We start from the raw sequence: 14,802 nt of genomic DNA, 5'->3' as shown, positions 1-14,802 counted from the left end.
CTTTGCAATTGCAACATCATGAACTAAAGTTTTTTTTTTTCTGAACAGTACTACAAAAAAAAAATCCTGAGATAAAAGAAACAAGCAAAAAGAATAGCCAAAAGGCTGCCAGGATGCTAAGAGCAGTCGAAAGGTTTGTTTACCAACAATCAAAATGCAATAATCTAAAATCAACGTCAGTCCTTGAGGTCTGCCGTGGGTGTTGGTTTTCATTTTAATGAGTTTCATAATTAGAAGCCATGCCTAGCAGATAGTAAAAGTTAGTATTTAATTTTATGGCTTGGTAGTGCTTATATTCTTCCAGGACAAATCTTTATCACATTGTATATTTTTCATTTTCTGAGAACATTACCCATATGTTTTGTGGGCCAGAACAGATTTGTACCTCTTGGTTCTTCCCTTCTGATTTATTTAAAAAAAATTGTATTAACACAGATACTTCACAGTGCATGTACACAGGTTTAAATGGAACCATGTTAGCTGGAAAGATGGTGGCTCCTTTGTCATATGCACTTCATTATTAAATGATAACTGCTTAATAAAGAAATATGGGCTTAGTTTTAGCTACATCATTTGTTAATTCAGATCCCTTAATTCTCTATTATAGTTTTAAACCACCACATTAAGGTTTTAATTGTTGCCTGTTTCTTAACACTAGAATCCCTGAAGCCTACGAAAACATTCATAATGCTGGGCCACCTAAAATTCCCTCGCACACCCTCATCAGTGTCTTTGTTTTTCAAATGTGTCAGTCAGCACAAGCATCAAGCAGCCTGCTTACTCATCCCCACTGAGGCAGCTGAAGCATCTTTATCTGGAAATTAGGTGTTTGGAATTGTATTGGGTAAATAATATATTATTATTTGGAATACATATATTTCATGTGTGTTCCATGTCTACAACAATCTGTGTAAATGTAGGATGAAAGGAAATGCGCGGTAATAAATATTGAACACGTAACTAAAACAGAAATTTTATTTATGTTATAGTAATAATGACAAAATGCTGACGTGAAGTGTAAAGACTGAAGTGCAAATATCAAATAAACATTTTCACAAAAGGTAAAACAAATCAAGTGTGCTTTTATTCAAGAATATAACTGAAGAAAAAGAAAAGAATGGAGATAAACGCCATCAACTCAGAGAGGGAGAGGCAAGTTTGTTGTACCACGTGAACAGGACTCAGAGAATAAAACTGAATAAAAAAAAACACTAACTTTCACAAGTAGCAAAAATTTACATGAGGTGTTACAGATTCAGATCAAAAGTATGTTTTTATTATATAATAATAATAGTAGCTCACTACTCAAAATGGTAAATTCACGGCAGACACAGATTCTTTAGCTAAAACTCCCCAAACCATTTCCCATTCATTCTCTATGGCAGCGCTAAACCACTACAATCTATTTTCGCTACGAATGTTTCAGGGGGCGCTGTTCTGCTCTTTTCGCTGCTTTGCCTGCCTGGAGCACCTGCATTTTTTTACTTAAATAAATTGTTAAGTTTAAAATGTAGAATGCTGTAATTTCTGTTAATTAATACATAATTAAATTAATAATAGCTGATAAAGTTATCTAGTGGCTTCTCTGTCTGCCTATTCTATCTATCTATCTATCTATCTATCTATCTATCTATCTATCTATCTATCTATCTATCTATCTATCTATCTATCTATCTATCTATCTATCTATCTATCTATCTATCTGTTGCCTTTCACATCTATCTCTACTCTCATTGCCTGCTTGCCTGTGTGTAGCATCTGTTGAATGAAATATGATTTTATTTATTTATTTTTGACATAAATATATAAAATAAAAGTATTATATAGCTAATACTGTTATCTGTCTGTCTAATGCATTCTCTGTCTGTCAATTATTTTGACTTCCCTGTTTTTTTCTGACAGGTTTGCATCTATTATACAGTGACTTCCCTATATATTTGTCTATCTAGTGCATTTCAGATATATATGTACTCTCACTGACTGCTTGCCTTCCTGCAGCATCAGTTGATTAATTAAATAGGCTGTAGCATTTTTCATTTATTTTATTTACATAAATCTCAGAGATAAAAAATATATATAAAATAAAACTATAATATATTGCTAATAATGTTATCTACTGCTTTCTCTGTCTGTTTTTTATATAGTGCCTTCTCTGTCTGCCTATTATACAGGGAGTTCCTTATCTATCTATCTATCTATCTATCTATCTATCTATCTATCTATCTATCTATCTATCTATCTATCTATCTATCTATCTATCTATCTATCTATCTATCTATCTATCTATCTATCTATCTATCTATCTATCTATCTATCTATCTATCTATCCCCTTCCCAGTTTTGTTCTCCTGACAGTTTTACATCTATCTATTATAGTGCCTTCCCTGTTTATCTATGTAGTGACTTCTCTGTCTATCTATTATGCAGTGCTCCGTCTGCCTGATACATCTTACAGAACTTAAAAACAAGAACAATTACAAGGAAACTTGTTCATGTTAATTGCAGTCTCAATTTTTAAAAATAATATTTTAAAAAGCATTCTACAGAGTTTGTGAAATTAAAAACTAATAAGTATCTCACAAGTAACTTAAATCCAGGCTTAATTCTTTAAAAGAATAAAAACATGAAAATGCCAAAATTTGATTTACTGACAGCACAGACTAATTTATAAAATTTTGTCTTTTTGTGGTAAAAAAGAAAAAAAAAGCTTTCTTCCCATCAGGAAAGTGAACCCAGGGGGGTATTTTCCGTACGTCGCTTAAATCATCCGAGATCAGTGCCTTATCTTGGATAAGTTAATGCCGGTGACACTCATCCGGGATAGGTCGGTTTTTCAAACCGTGTATTAGATTAGTCTAGCTGGATCTAATCATCCGAGATGAATGCACGCGCCTGCGCTGATTGAAAAGCCCATATATATTGAGTCTAGAAAACATGATCAGCAAGTCTTTGATAGGCTGTAACAAAATGACGAAAGAACGGGCACATTTTTTTTTCACACACGTGGCGCAAGACCTTTTATTCGAAGGACATGAAGAATTTCAAGATTTAATATGCACAAGGGGTAACACTGCAAAAGCAGCCCAGACCAGAAAAGACGGCTGGCAAAAAGTGGCAGACAAATTAAACGCTAAGTAGTGCGCATTGTACTTACTGAATGCAGCGTTTCATTTCCTGTGTGTCAGATTATGACATATTAAATAATAATTAATTCCAGATCAAACGTGAGCACAAGGAGAACATGGGAACAGGTTAAAGTGAAGTACAAGAATATACTTCAAACTGGTAAATATTGGTATATAACTATTTAAAGAATTTTTGACATAAATAATCATATATAATATAAAAAACATAAATTTTATTCTTGAATAAAAGCACCCTTGTTTTGTTATACCTTTTGTGAAAGTGTTTACTTGATATTTACACTTCAGTCTTCACACATTATACACTTCACGTCAGAATTTTGTCATTATTACTATAACATGAAAAAAGTTTCTATTTTAGGTATGTGTTCAAATTTCTTGTCTCACATTTCCTGCCATCCTACATTTACACATATCGTTGTTGTCATGGAACATACATGAAATGTATGTATTCCAAATAATAATATATTTTTTACCCTATACAATTCCAGACACCTCACCCCCAGATAAAAAGACTTCAGCTGTAAGAATTTTGTGTCTCATTTGACTTCAGCTGCCTCAGTGGGGGATGGGATAGCGATGGGATAGCAGGCTGCTTGCTGCTTGAGCTGATTGACACATTTGCAAAACAAAGATGCTGATGATTATGTGCGAAGAAATTTAACGTGGCCCGGCATTACAAATATTTTTATAGGCTTCAGGGATTCTAGTGTTCAGAAACAGGCAACAATTAAAATCTTAATGCGGTGGTTTAAAACTATAATAGGGAAATAAGGGATCTAAATTAATCTACATGATGTAGTTAAAATTAAGCCCAAATTGCTTTATTTGTAAATAAATAGGTTCTAATTTAAAATGTGGTTAAAGCAAAGACCTACAGCAACTGTGAACTTCCAGGAATGGAGTTAAGTGCCACTGGTCCAAATACTCATCTAAAGGACATTAGACAGCCTTCAAACCAACAAGTCATTTTGAAAATCCAAAACCTTGGACAATCTAAGCTGGATGCTGCCAAAGGGAAAAGGAAACAAAATCGAGTCATGCGAGTCATATGAACAGCATTGTAAGAAGTCAAGGGTCTGCAAAACCGATCCTGAAAGGCTGTGGCAGCTACAGGTTTTGTACCAACCCAATTTCTTAATAAGTAAATTATTGGTTTCAAAGCACTTACTGTACTGCTCAAGCAAACTTTTATGCTTTACAGTGATCCCTCGCTATATCGCGCTTCGCCTTTCGCGGCTTCACTCCATCGCGGATTTTATATGTAAGCATATTTAAATATATATCGCGGATTTTTCGCTGCTTCGCGGGTTTCTGCGGACAATGGGTCTTTTAATTTCTGGTATATGCTTCCTCAGTTGGTTTGCCCAGTTGATTTCATACAAGGGACGCTATTAGCAGATGGCTGAGAAGCTAACCAGCTTATTTTCTCTCTCTCTCTCTCTCTCTCTCTTGCGCTGACGTAGGGGGCTGTGTGCAGCTGCTTCCTGAAGGACATGCTGCACTGTGCTTCGCATACTTAAAAGCTCAAAGGGCACGTATTGATTTTTGACTTTGTTTTTCTGTGTCTCTCTCTCTCTCTCTTCCTGCTCCTGACAGAGGGGGTGTGAGCTGCCGCCTTCAACAGCTTTGTACCGGCGGTGCTTCGCATACTTAAAAGCCAAAAAGCCCTATTGATTTCTTTTTTGACTGCTTGCTTTGCACTCCTTTGAAAAGGAACATATGTTTGCATTCTTTTAATTGTGAGACAGAACTGTCATCTCTGTCTTGTCATGGAGCACAGTTTAAACTTTTGAAAAAGAGACAAATGTTTGTTTGCAGTGTTTGAATAACGTTCCTGTCTCTCTACAACCTCCTGTGTTTCTGCGCAAATCTGTGACCCAAGCATGACATTCTAAAAATAACCATATAAACATATGGTTTCTACTTCGCGGATTTTCCTATTTCGCGGGTGGCTCTGGAACGCAACCCCCGCGATGGAGGAGGGATTACTGTATTTTAGCTGTCACCCTTGTTAAGATTTCCCGCTCTTAATTACTTATGGTACTTTAGTCTTAAACAACTGCATTAACTTTTTTTAATTGCTTTTTATTAGCAATAAGATGAAAATAACAAAAGGACCATCAGTTCTCCATCTAAGTTGTTTCATTAACATCTGTGTGTATTCATCGTGAAGTATAAGGTTTCAAAAAATATATAGAAAGAGACTGAAGAGAAAAAAAATTAAAGGACCAAGAATTACTAAAATAATATGATATAGGAATGACCTGTCAAGGAAAAAAGAAAACATTAATAAACCATAACATTAATTAAGATCGGGCACTGGTAAGGATTAGTTTCTATTTAAGCTTCTATCTATCTGGTGCCAGTTGAGTTTCTCAACCAGATTCTAATTAATTCAGATTCCCAAGGATTGCTGCCTGAAGTAGGGGCCTGCCTATTATTTTTAAAAGCCAAATAATAAGGGTACAGTAAGTAAATTGCTTGACTGAAGCAAGGATATTAAATGCTCCAGCTAAATGAAAGAGAGGTTGGGACTATGCACTGACACCCAACACACAACAAACCACCTCAGGATCCCAGATTAGGACCCAAGTGCAGCCGTGCAACGAGTGACACCTCAGCACCACACTTGTTTGAATGGAAAGGAACAGTGGAAGTTTTTTTTTTTACCTTGGCTGGACTGCCAATCCTACCACCAGTGGTCAAGGCTTTGGTGTTGTAGTATAATGTATTTGCTTGTGATGGCTGTTGTGGGGTTGGAAAAGTCCTTTGGTTTAGCTTTTGGTGGATTAGTCTAGTATTTATGTATTGTTATATATATGTATTGCACAGCCTCCAAATGTGTCCATCTGGCTTAGTAGGAAAACATCTTTGAAATTCATGGAGGGGGGTGAGTGAGTATGAGTGAACATCGCAAGAAGGTATATTATATTATATTATGTGATCAGCAAACCTCTTGGCAGAGGCTATCACCATCAACAGGTTCTCTTGGACCAAAGACCACTTCTCTTTCACATTTCTTACATAATCTTGGTACCAATGATGATGCTGATTCAAATTCAGAAAGCCTTGGTTCAGAACCAAAAAGACACTTGCAAGGTGACATTAAAGTATCTGTAGTAAGGATTTCTGGTGTACATCTGAGGAATTTTTCTGGCCTTGTTTATATCTATCACTGAATAAAAAATCTTATGGTCTTGGTATGCCATCCTCAAAACCATAGGTCTAGTAGAAGGATTCAATCAAATACACAAACAGATTTTACAGAAAGTGGTTAGAGAAGATGGGGAAGACTGGAATCAACACATACCCCATATCCTCCTTGCATATCATGAGGTTTTATATGCTTCTTCAGGTTTCTCAACTTTTGAGTTATTGTACATAAGACAAACCCATTGGATATTGGACATAGTCAAAGAGGGCTATGAATCAAAGGCTCCCACCTTCCATAAATGTACTTGAGTATATTGCACAGTTACGTGATAGATTCATCAAAGTTTGGCCTATTGTAAAACAACATTTAGAGCATGTGTTAGGTGTAAAAGCCAGGTTAGATAATCATGTGTAGTATCTTCTGTGGACATTGGCAGCAGCATGTCCTTCCCATTGAATTCTGGTGTCTAGTGGATAAAGTTCTTTGGCCTCACAATGCCTATAGTGCTGCCTACTTGGATGATGTGCTCATCTGTTCTGACCCCTGGGAGAAGCACATACAGGAGGTTTTTGGTGGTTCTTTATTTACTTTGTAAGGCTGGCTTTCCAGTCTGAAGAAATGTTTATTTGGTTTAAAAAATGTCCACATATTTAGGCTACGTGGTGGGTGGAGGAATTCACCAAACTGCACTGTTACAATGTTGCTGCCATACCTAACTGGCCCATCCGAGACCCAATGAGCAGATCTTACCTGTGTTATATTTGTTGGGTTACTCGCTTTTTTGAGACACCTATATGTTTTATTAATCTAACGAAAAAGCAAGCCCCTCAATACAGTGGCATGGGATGTTAAAACCAAGGCTGTATTTAGATTCATTCAAGGACTTACAGTATATTAGGCTCTAACTTTAGCACTTGTAATTTATCCTGATTTTTCTCTACCTTTTGTTCTCCAGACCAGATCTTCAGATACAGGCTTGGGAGCCATGCTGAGCTACAGTATCAACAATGCTGATCACCCTATCATGTACCTGAAGCAGAAATCTTTGAATCAGGAGAGAAGGTACAGTATATGGTGGGTGAATAGGAGGCTCTGGCAATTAAATGGGCTTTTCATTAGCTGAGGTACTACCTTCTGGGCCTAGAGTTCACCCTTATCAAGGACAATACATTCCCTGATTAACTGGGCACACACAAGGAGCCTAACCCTTGTGTCACCAGTTGGTTCCTAGACTTTCAGCCATATTAATCAAAGGTCCAGCATAGTTGGGGTATCCAGCATGCCAATGCTGATGCCCTTTCCTGCTGCCACAGATCCTGACGAGTCTCTATTTTGCCCTCAGGAATGAAGACAGGAAACTTGAGGAACAGTGACAAATATTTAAGACCAAGCCTCACTGTAACTCCTCAGTCAATATTAGTCTCCCACACTAGCTAAATCATTTTTCTTTGTTCTTTGTTGTTTTTTTAATTTTTTACATCCCTGCCAATTAAACAGGGTTCATCAGGTGTTTCCCCAACTTTGAAGAATGATGTGTCAGAAGGAAGGTGAAATATAAGTCAGTGACATGTAAAAATCAATGAATACAGTCTATTCTTATTTCTAAACCATAACATTAATCAAAGTCATAGTCAGAAACAAAATCACTAGTTAGTTTGGCAGAAAACCTTCACTATACATTGCACACAACTTTCAGAGAATATCCATACAAACGTGCAGTCTCAGTTTATATACCTCATACCATAAAACTATGAAAACTTAAAATCTGCCAAATAACTTAACTCATGCCAATGCAGATGGACTTTATCAGTAAATTCAAATATGTCATTTCCTACTGTGAAAGATGACAAAAGCAGAAGTGTTTTTACTTTAAAAAATAAAAAAAATACTGAGGAAATTTGATAAAGATGAAATTTCAAGGGGAACCAGCAAACATTTCCCTCCTGAATAGTTTCTTGCAGCCATAGTTATTGATGATTCAGTTGACATTATGTCTGTTGTTTTGGTAGCTAGCATAGGTAAATCAAGTTAGATCTAATGAAGATTACATACAGTATATTTTTATATTGTCTTTTTTTGTCTGTATTTGTATTTGTACTGTAATTGTGATCAGTACGTAAGACAATACAATAAACTTGAACTTGAATAGAATTCAATTTGTGTTGATCCAGAACCCATCCAGGACATGCTGTAAAACTGTTAGTGTGTCCAATCCATTATGGAGCATTATGGGACACACGTAAACACACTCACACAAAACCAGTTAATCTAATATGGACACATCTGGCATGTAGTAGGAAAACAGGATGGTGACCAGGTTGGAATCAGAATTCATCTTATGGATGATTAAGTAGGCAAATAATTTTCTTCCTCATATATAGGACAGTATCATAATGAGCTTATATTGACTTAATTAAAATAAAAAGAACAGAAACTGCACCATAATATTCTTCAATATTTTATGACAATTCCAGTAAGATTACTTTGTCACTGATTCAAAACCATTATGTATGATACTTTCTATAATGCCAATAACAAGATTAAGTGTTATTTGATGTAACAGATCAACTGCTATGCATTGAAATTGCACTTTACCTTTAATCCCTTTGTTTCCAGTGTCACCAGGTAGTCCGTGAGATCCAGGAGGTCCTGTCATGCCTGCATCTCCAGTCAGAAACTGGCCAAGTGCTGTCAAAATGTTACATAATATATTAATATATTTGGATCCCCAGAAAAATAATCTAGCTATCTTATTTTAGGGAGCCTTTCCTGTGATACTGTATACAGTGATCCCTCGCTATATCGCGCTTCGCCTTTCGCGGCTTCACTCTATCGCGGATTTTATATGTAAGCATATTTAAATATATATCGCGGAATTTTTGCTGGTTCGCAGATTTCTGAGGACAATGGATCTTTTAATTTCTGGTACATGCTTCCTCAGTTGGTTTGCCCAGTTGATTTCATACAAGGGACGCTATTGGCAGATGGCTGAGAAGCTACCCAGCTTACTTTTGTTTCTCTCTCTCTCTCTCTCTCTCTCTCTTGCGCTGACTTTCTCTGATCCTGACGTAGGGGGTGTGAGCAGGGGGGCTGTTCGCACACCTAGACGATACGGACGCTCGTCTAAAAATGCTGAAAGATTATCTTCACGTTGCTATCTTTTGTGCAGCTGCTTCCGTAAACGACATGCTGCACGGTGCTTCGCATACTTAAAAGCTCAAAGGGCACGTGTTGATTTTTCACTGTTTGTTTTCCTCTGTCTCTCTCTCTCTCTCTCTTTCTCTGCTCCTGACGGAGGGGGTGTGAGCTGCCGCCTTCAACAGCTTTGTGCCGCGGTGCTTCGCATACTTAAAAGCCAAACAGCCCTATTGATTTGTTTGGTTTTCTCTCACTTTCTGACATTCAGTGCTCCTGACGCGGACTCCTTTGAAGAGGAAGATATGTTTGCATTCTTTTAATTGTGAGACAGAACTGTCATCTCTGTCTTGTCATGGAGCACAATTTAAACTTTTGAAAAAGAGACAAATGTTTGTTTGCAGTGTTTGAATAACGTTCCTGTCTCTCTACAACCTCCTGTGTTTCTGCGCAAATCTGTGACCCAAGCATGACAATATAAAAATAACCATATAAACATATGGTTTCTACTTCGCGGATTTTCTTATTTCGCGGGTGGCTCTGTAACGCAACCCCCGCGATGGAGGAGGGATTACTGTATCCACTTCCTAAGGCTGAACACTTGAAAATTTGTGACAGGAGCATTGATGGAATATTCAAGCCATCACATGTGATCAATTAGCTTCTGAGTGTTTTAGGTCAATTTCTCAACTGTAATAAGCCCTGTCTGTTGAAACAGGTTACCTGCACACCAAAGATCCGAAACATGTGCAGTCTGCCAGGCTTTATGAGTCTGTAGTTAGTTGACCGGAATTAAAAAATGGTAATCCTGGATACCCAGACTACCAATTTGTCCACTGCTGTTTCAGAAATTTGAACCTCAGCTTGAATATTATTTGAATATTTACTTATTTTTAATATGGGTATTTGAACTCTGACTTTTCTATAATTTAATAGCCCTACTGCTGTTTTTTCTTGACGAACTGTTTTGTTTGCAGAGAGCACCAGCCAACTTGTTCTCTTCCCTAGAACTTCAGGTCTCCAAACTCCCCCTAGAGTTACTTCCTCCGGTGATCCCTTAATCCATCCTACAATAAGAGACACAACAAAAGCGAGGCATTCTTCTCCACACCACAGTCGCAGGTTAAAAGATGGACAGCTCTGGAGAATTCTTTTCACATATAAACTCATCACCTACTTCTAAGAATGGCTATGCTTAAAGTAAGCAGTGGTTTGGTTTCTCCAGTTTAAAGAAATACTAGTGCAATTAAAAAAGTGAAAGAAAAACATTTCAACTTGAAGTCAGAGAATCTGAAAGTAACAAAGAAGAACAACAAAACACTCAACAAACTGTACATGGAAAAGTACAAACTGCCTTAAAACGAAACCCAATTTCTCCAGAAGACATGGCTAAAGAACAATCAGAGCTTATTCATCTCAGTCAACTACAGGAATTCCCAAAAGAATTAAAGGCTTTAAAGAACAATGCTCCCATAAAAAAGAACATTCAAATCTTTAAACTTGACCCAGTCATACAAGATGGAATACTGAGAGTCGGAGGAAGACTCAACAAAGCCAGAAGAAGCTAAAGATCCTGCAATTCTCCACAAGCATTCACATATTGCTTCTCTTATATTGCAACACATTCACAAAGAAATCAGACATTATGGGCAGAATTATGTGCTTGCACAGCTAACCCAGAAATATTGCATACCGCAAGCAAATGCAATTATCAGGAAAATCATTTCAAAGTGTGTAACTTATAAGATACAATGCAAAAACAGGTGAGCAAAAAATGGCAGATTTGCCAGAAGATCGTTTGTCATCTGACCAGCCAAATTCATCCAATGTTGGAGTTTATTATTTTGGACTCTTTCAAGTTAAGAGTACAAATTCTGATCAAGAGGTATGAAGTAATTTTCACTTGTCTAAAAATTAGAGCTGTACACATTGAGACTGCACACAGCCTGGCCACTGATTCTTGTATCAATGCCATATACTGATTCATTTGCAGAAGAGGGCAAGTTAAAATCATGTACTTGGATAATGGAACAAACTTTATTGGAGCAGAAAGAGCATGTGAAGCAATTAAGAATCTTGACCAAGAAAAAATTTGCAATGCCATGATAAGGAAAGAAATCAAATGGATTTTCAATCCACCAACATCCTCTCATCAGCGTGGAGTATAGGAAAAACAAATCAGAAACATAAAGATTTTAAACTCAATACTTAACCAACAAACACTCGACGATGAAAGTCTCCAAACAGTAATGTGTGAAGTTGAATCAATCATTAACAACAGTCTCCTCACAAAGACAACGAATGGTCCAAATGGTTTGGAGGCAATGACACCCAAACACTTGTTGTTACTGAAGACACAGCCCAACATGCCTTCTGGACTGTTTTCTAAAAATGATCAGTATACTCGAAGATGCTGGAAGCAAATTCAATATATGGTTAATTTGTTTTGGAACAGATGGTCTAAAGAGAATTTGCCAATACTTGAAAAAACATCAAAAATGGCTTACAACAAGAAGAAATTTTGAACCAGGGGACATTGTTTTAATAGCAGATGCTGCTGCACCTTGCAGTTCTTGAGTAATGGGTCGAATCATCAAGACAATGCCAGATGCCAAAGGTGCAGTCAGAACAGATTGTGTGCAGACCAAAGCCAGCACACTGGACAGACGTGTGAATAAACTGTGCCTGCTATAAGAAACAGCTAACAATTGAAATAAGAATTTTTTTAAATGTTTCTTTGTAGTTATTTGAAAACAAATATTTACAGTACAGTAGACCCCCACGAAGTCGCGGTTCAGAGTTCGCGGCCTCAGTCATTCGCGGATTTTTCCTTGGAACCTAACTAATAATTGTTAGCGGAAACCGCAAATATCCTCCGCAATTTTTATGGCTTTTTTCGTGCCAATACTGTACTGTAGAGAGAACAGGAAACAGCTGTAGAGAAAACCACGACTTGGGATGGTGAAAGTAGCCAATAGAATTTGAAACTGCAATTCCTAGTAGTCCCTAGTGGTCTTCTGCTGCGGGTACTGGGGCTGTTGAGGTCAAAGGATGTCAGCGCGGCTTTTAAAAAAGGGGCCGGTGACCAAAAGCAAAAAAAAAACAAAAGTTTTTGTAATTTGTGTTTCAAGTTACTGTCTGTCTGCCAATATGTGGGGTTACCTGTACTTATTCATTTTGTCCTGGATCATTTTGTGTGTCTGGATTGTCTGCCGTCTGCCTGTGTACATGAGGACTGTAAGTGGATTCATGGCCATCCTACAAAGAAAGGAACGCTCCTGAACCCATCCACCCGTCTTCACCATTTCAGGAACTACTGGTAGGACTATCTGTACATTCCCATTCAACGTGTGGATCTCTGGACTCTCTATTTTCATCATTACATTTCATCCGTTGCCGTTTTTCATGAACTTTTTCATGATTTACTGTGTGTGTTTTGTGTGCGCTTTGTTGTATTTAATGTGTAATTGCCGTAAGGGGAACAGGAGTGGTATCGTTGTTTTCTTATTTCATTTGTTTTCATTACATTCTTTATTTGCTGTTTCATTACCGGTTTGCTTTGTTGTTGTCTCTGTTTGTTTGTGCGTGCGTCGGGTCAAGGCTGGAATCTCCACCATAAAAATAAATAAATCACCGTCTTCTCAATTGCCGCTTTTCGCTCTACGCTTACTTAAAAGCCTGAATGTACCTGTCCTTTTTGGCTGATTGCTTTCTTTCTCTCTCCTCCCCCAGACATTCTCCTATGATGTTTGTTTACTGTTTAATCATTAACTAACTGCAAGCTGAGCACCTTTTACTTCTGAAAGAGACATGTTTGTTTGAATAAAGTTCAGGTCTCTACAAGCTGCACTAAGACTACCCTGCAAGCATCAGCGCTTACCTCTGTGTGTTTGCGTGCAGCCAATTTAAGCGCAGTTGGCTCAGTGATTTACATCCATGGCGTCAGTTGCACTTTGTACATATTGTTCCAGTAGTTTTTTAAATAGTTTTTACAGTTCATTAACAGTGTGTAAAATGATCAGTGTTACAGTAATTGTGATGCTCTTTGCATGAAAAAAATGTGTTCAATTAAAATTTCACTTTTTCTTTGTTAATTGTGAAGTTTACTTAAAGTGCAGCAAAAAAGTATTTGTGGTCCAGGGATGCATTAACCCCCAAGTATGTGGCAGTTTAACAGTTAACACTAGAATTACCAGAGTCTATGAAAAAACTCGTAGATCCGGCCCACCTTAAAACCATTCTCACCTCTCCTTTGTCTTCTAAATGTGCCAATTAACACGAGCAGCAAGCAGCCGGATATTCCATTCCCCACCGCCGCAGAACGTTCACTAAGTTTTCCCACCTCATGCCTTGTTTGATTATCTGGGAATGACTGAAGTGCTGGAGTTTTAGAGTGGAAATAATAGATTGCTATTTGGAACACACGCATTTCATGTGTGTTCCGTTTCTACAGTAATCTGTGTAAACACATTTTTAAAACAGAAACGTTTTTCATATTTTAGTAGTAAATGACAAAATGTAGGCATAAACTATATAATATATGAAGCCTGAAGTCCAAAGATCAAGTAAACACTTTCACAAAAGGTTCAAAGAATAGACAACAGCTTCCGTGGCGTAGCGGTAAGATTTGCTGACTTATAATCAAGTGTCCCTGGTTCGATTCCCACTCACTCCTATATTTGCTGTTTTCAGTAGTGAGCTCCTCTTTTTGTTAATATTATACAGTACACACATGCATTTGGTTTGCATCTATAACACACGGTGTGCATTTATAGGACTTGTAAAAGTTACCGTTTTTTTTACTTTTATTCTCTCTAAATCATGATCACGAAACATACTACCACACCCCCCACCCAGGGATCTGACGCTGTTATTTTTTATCTGAAACAGAATAACTGGAGATGTGAGTGGTGTTTTGAGACAATGGAACTGGACATTCTCTCATCTGGAGGGATTAAAGCTGACACACAAACGCTGGCGAATCTGCCTTCTTCGTATCTCACCGTCACTTGATATTTTTTTATTCAGTTTTATTGAGTGTTCCTGCTCATGCTGAATTAGTGTGCACCTTATGGTGTATGATGTCAAAAAAACAAAAAAACACAGACGTAGGTATATATGATATTTGGAATTATTCGTTTTATGACTTGTATAGTACATTTTAGAAAACTTTGTTTTGAAAACGAACAGCGTCAGATCGGGTGTGGATTTATACTGGTGCTATTACTGAAAGAAAAAAAAGATAAGCATGTGCGTTGATCCTGCAGCACTGAATAAGCTCACGCGCTCTAACATTCCCCCCAAAAAGAGCAGCTTACTACTGAAAACGGCAAATATAGGAGTGAGTGGGGATCGAACCAGGGACTT

The 14,802-nt window shown here is 37.4% G+C and overlaps 2 protein-coding genes across 2 annotated transcripts in view; one reads left to right on the top strand and one right to left on the bottom strand.

The window, feature by feature from the left end:
- col4a6 (collagen, type IV, alpha 6) overlaps nucleotides 1–14,802 on the bottom strand; it is a 542,265-nt gene that overhangs the window by 263,744 nt on the left and 263,719 nt on the right. Inside the window, exon 20 of the mRNA XM_028815433.2 lies at nucleotides 8,896–8,988. Within this exon, the coding sequence (XP_028671266.1) occupies nucleotides 8,896–8,988 (93 nt within the window). The remainder of the gene's footprint in view (nucleotides 1–8,895; nucleotides 8,989–14,802) is intronic.
- LOC127529743 (craniofacial development protein 2-like) overlaps nucleotides 1–14,802 on the top strand; it is a 928,907-nt gene that overhangs the window by 728,405 nt on the left and 185,700 nt on the right. The gene's annotated exons all lie outside the window — the stretch shown is intronic.

The sequence above is a fragment of the Erpetoichthys calabaricus genome, chromosome 12 (genome assembly GCF_900747795.2).
Source record: "Erpetoichthys calabaricus chromosome 12, fErpCal1.3, whole genome shotgun sequence".
NCBI lineage: Eukaryota > Metazoa > Chordata > Cladistia > Polypteriformes > Polypteridae > Erpetoichthys > Erpetoichthys calabaricus.
The sequence above is the reverse complement of the archived record's forward strand: the minus strand, read 5'-3'. Positions and strand labels throughout refer to the sequence as shown.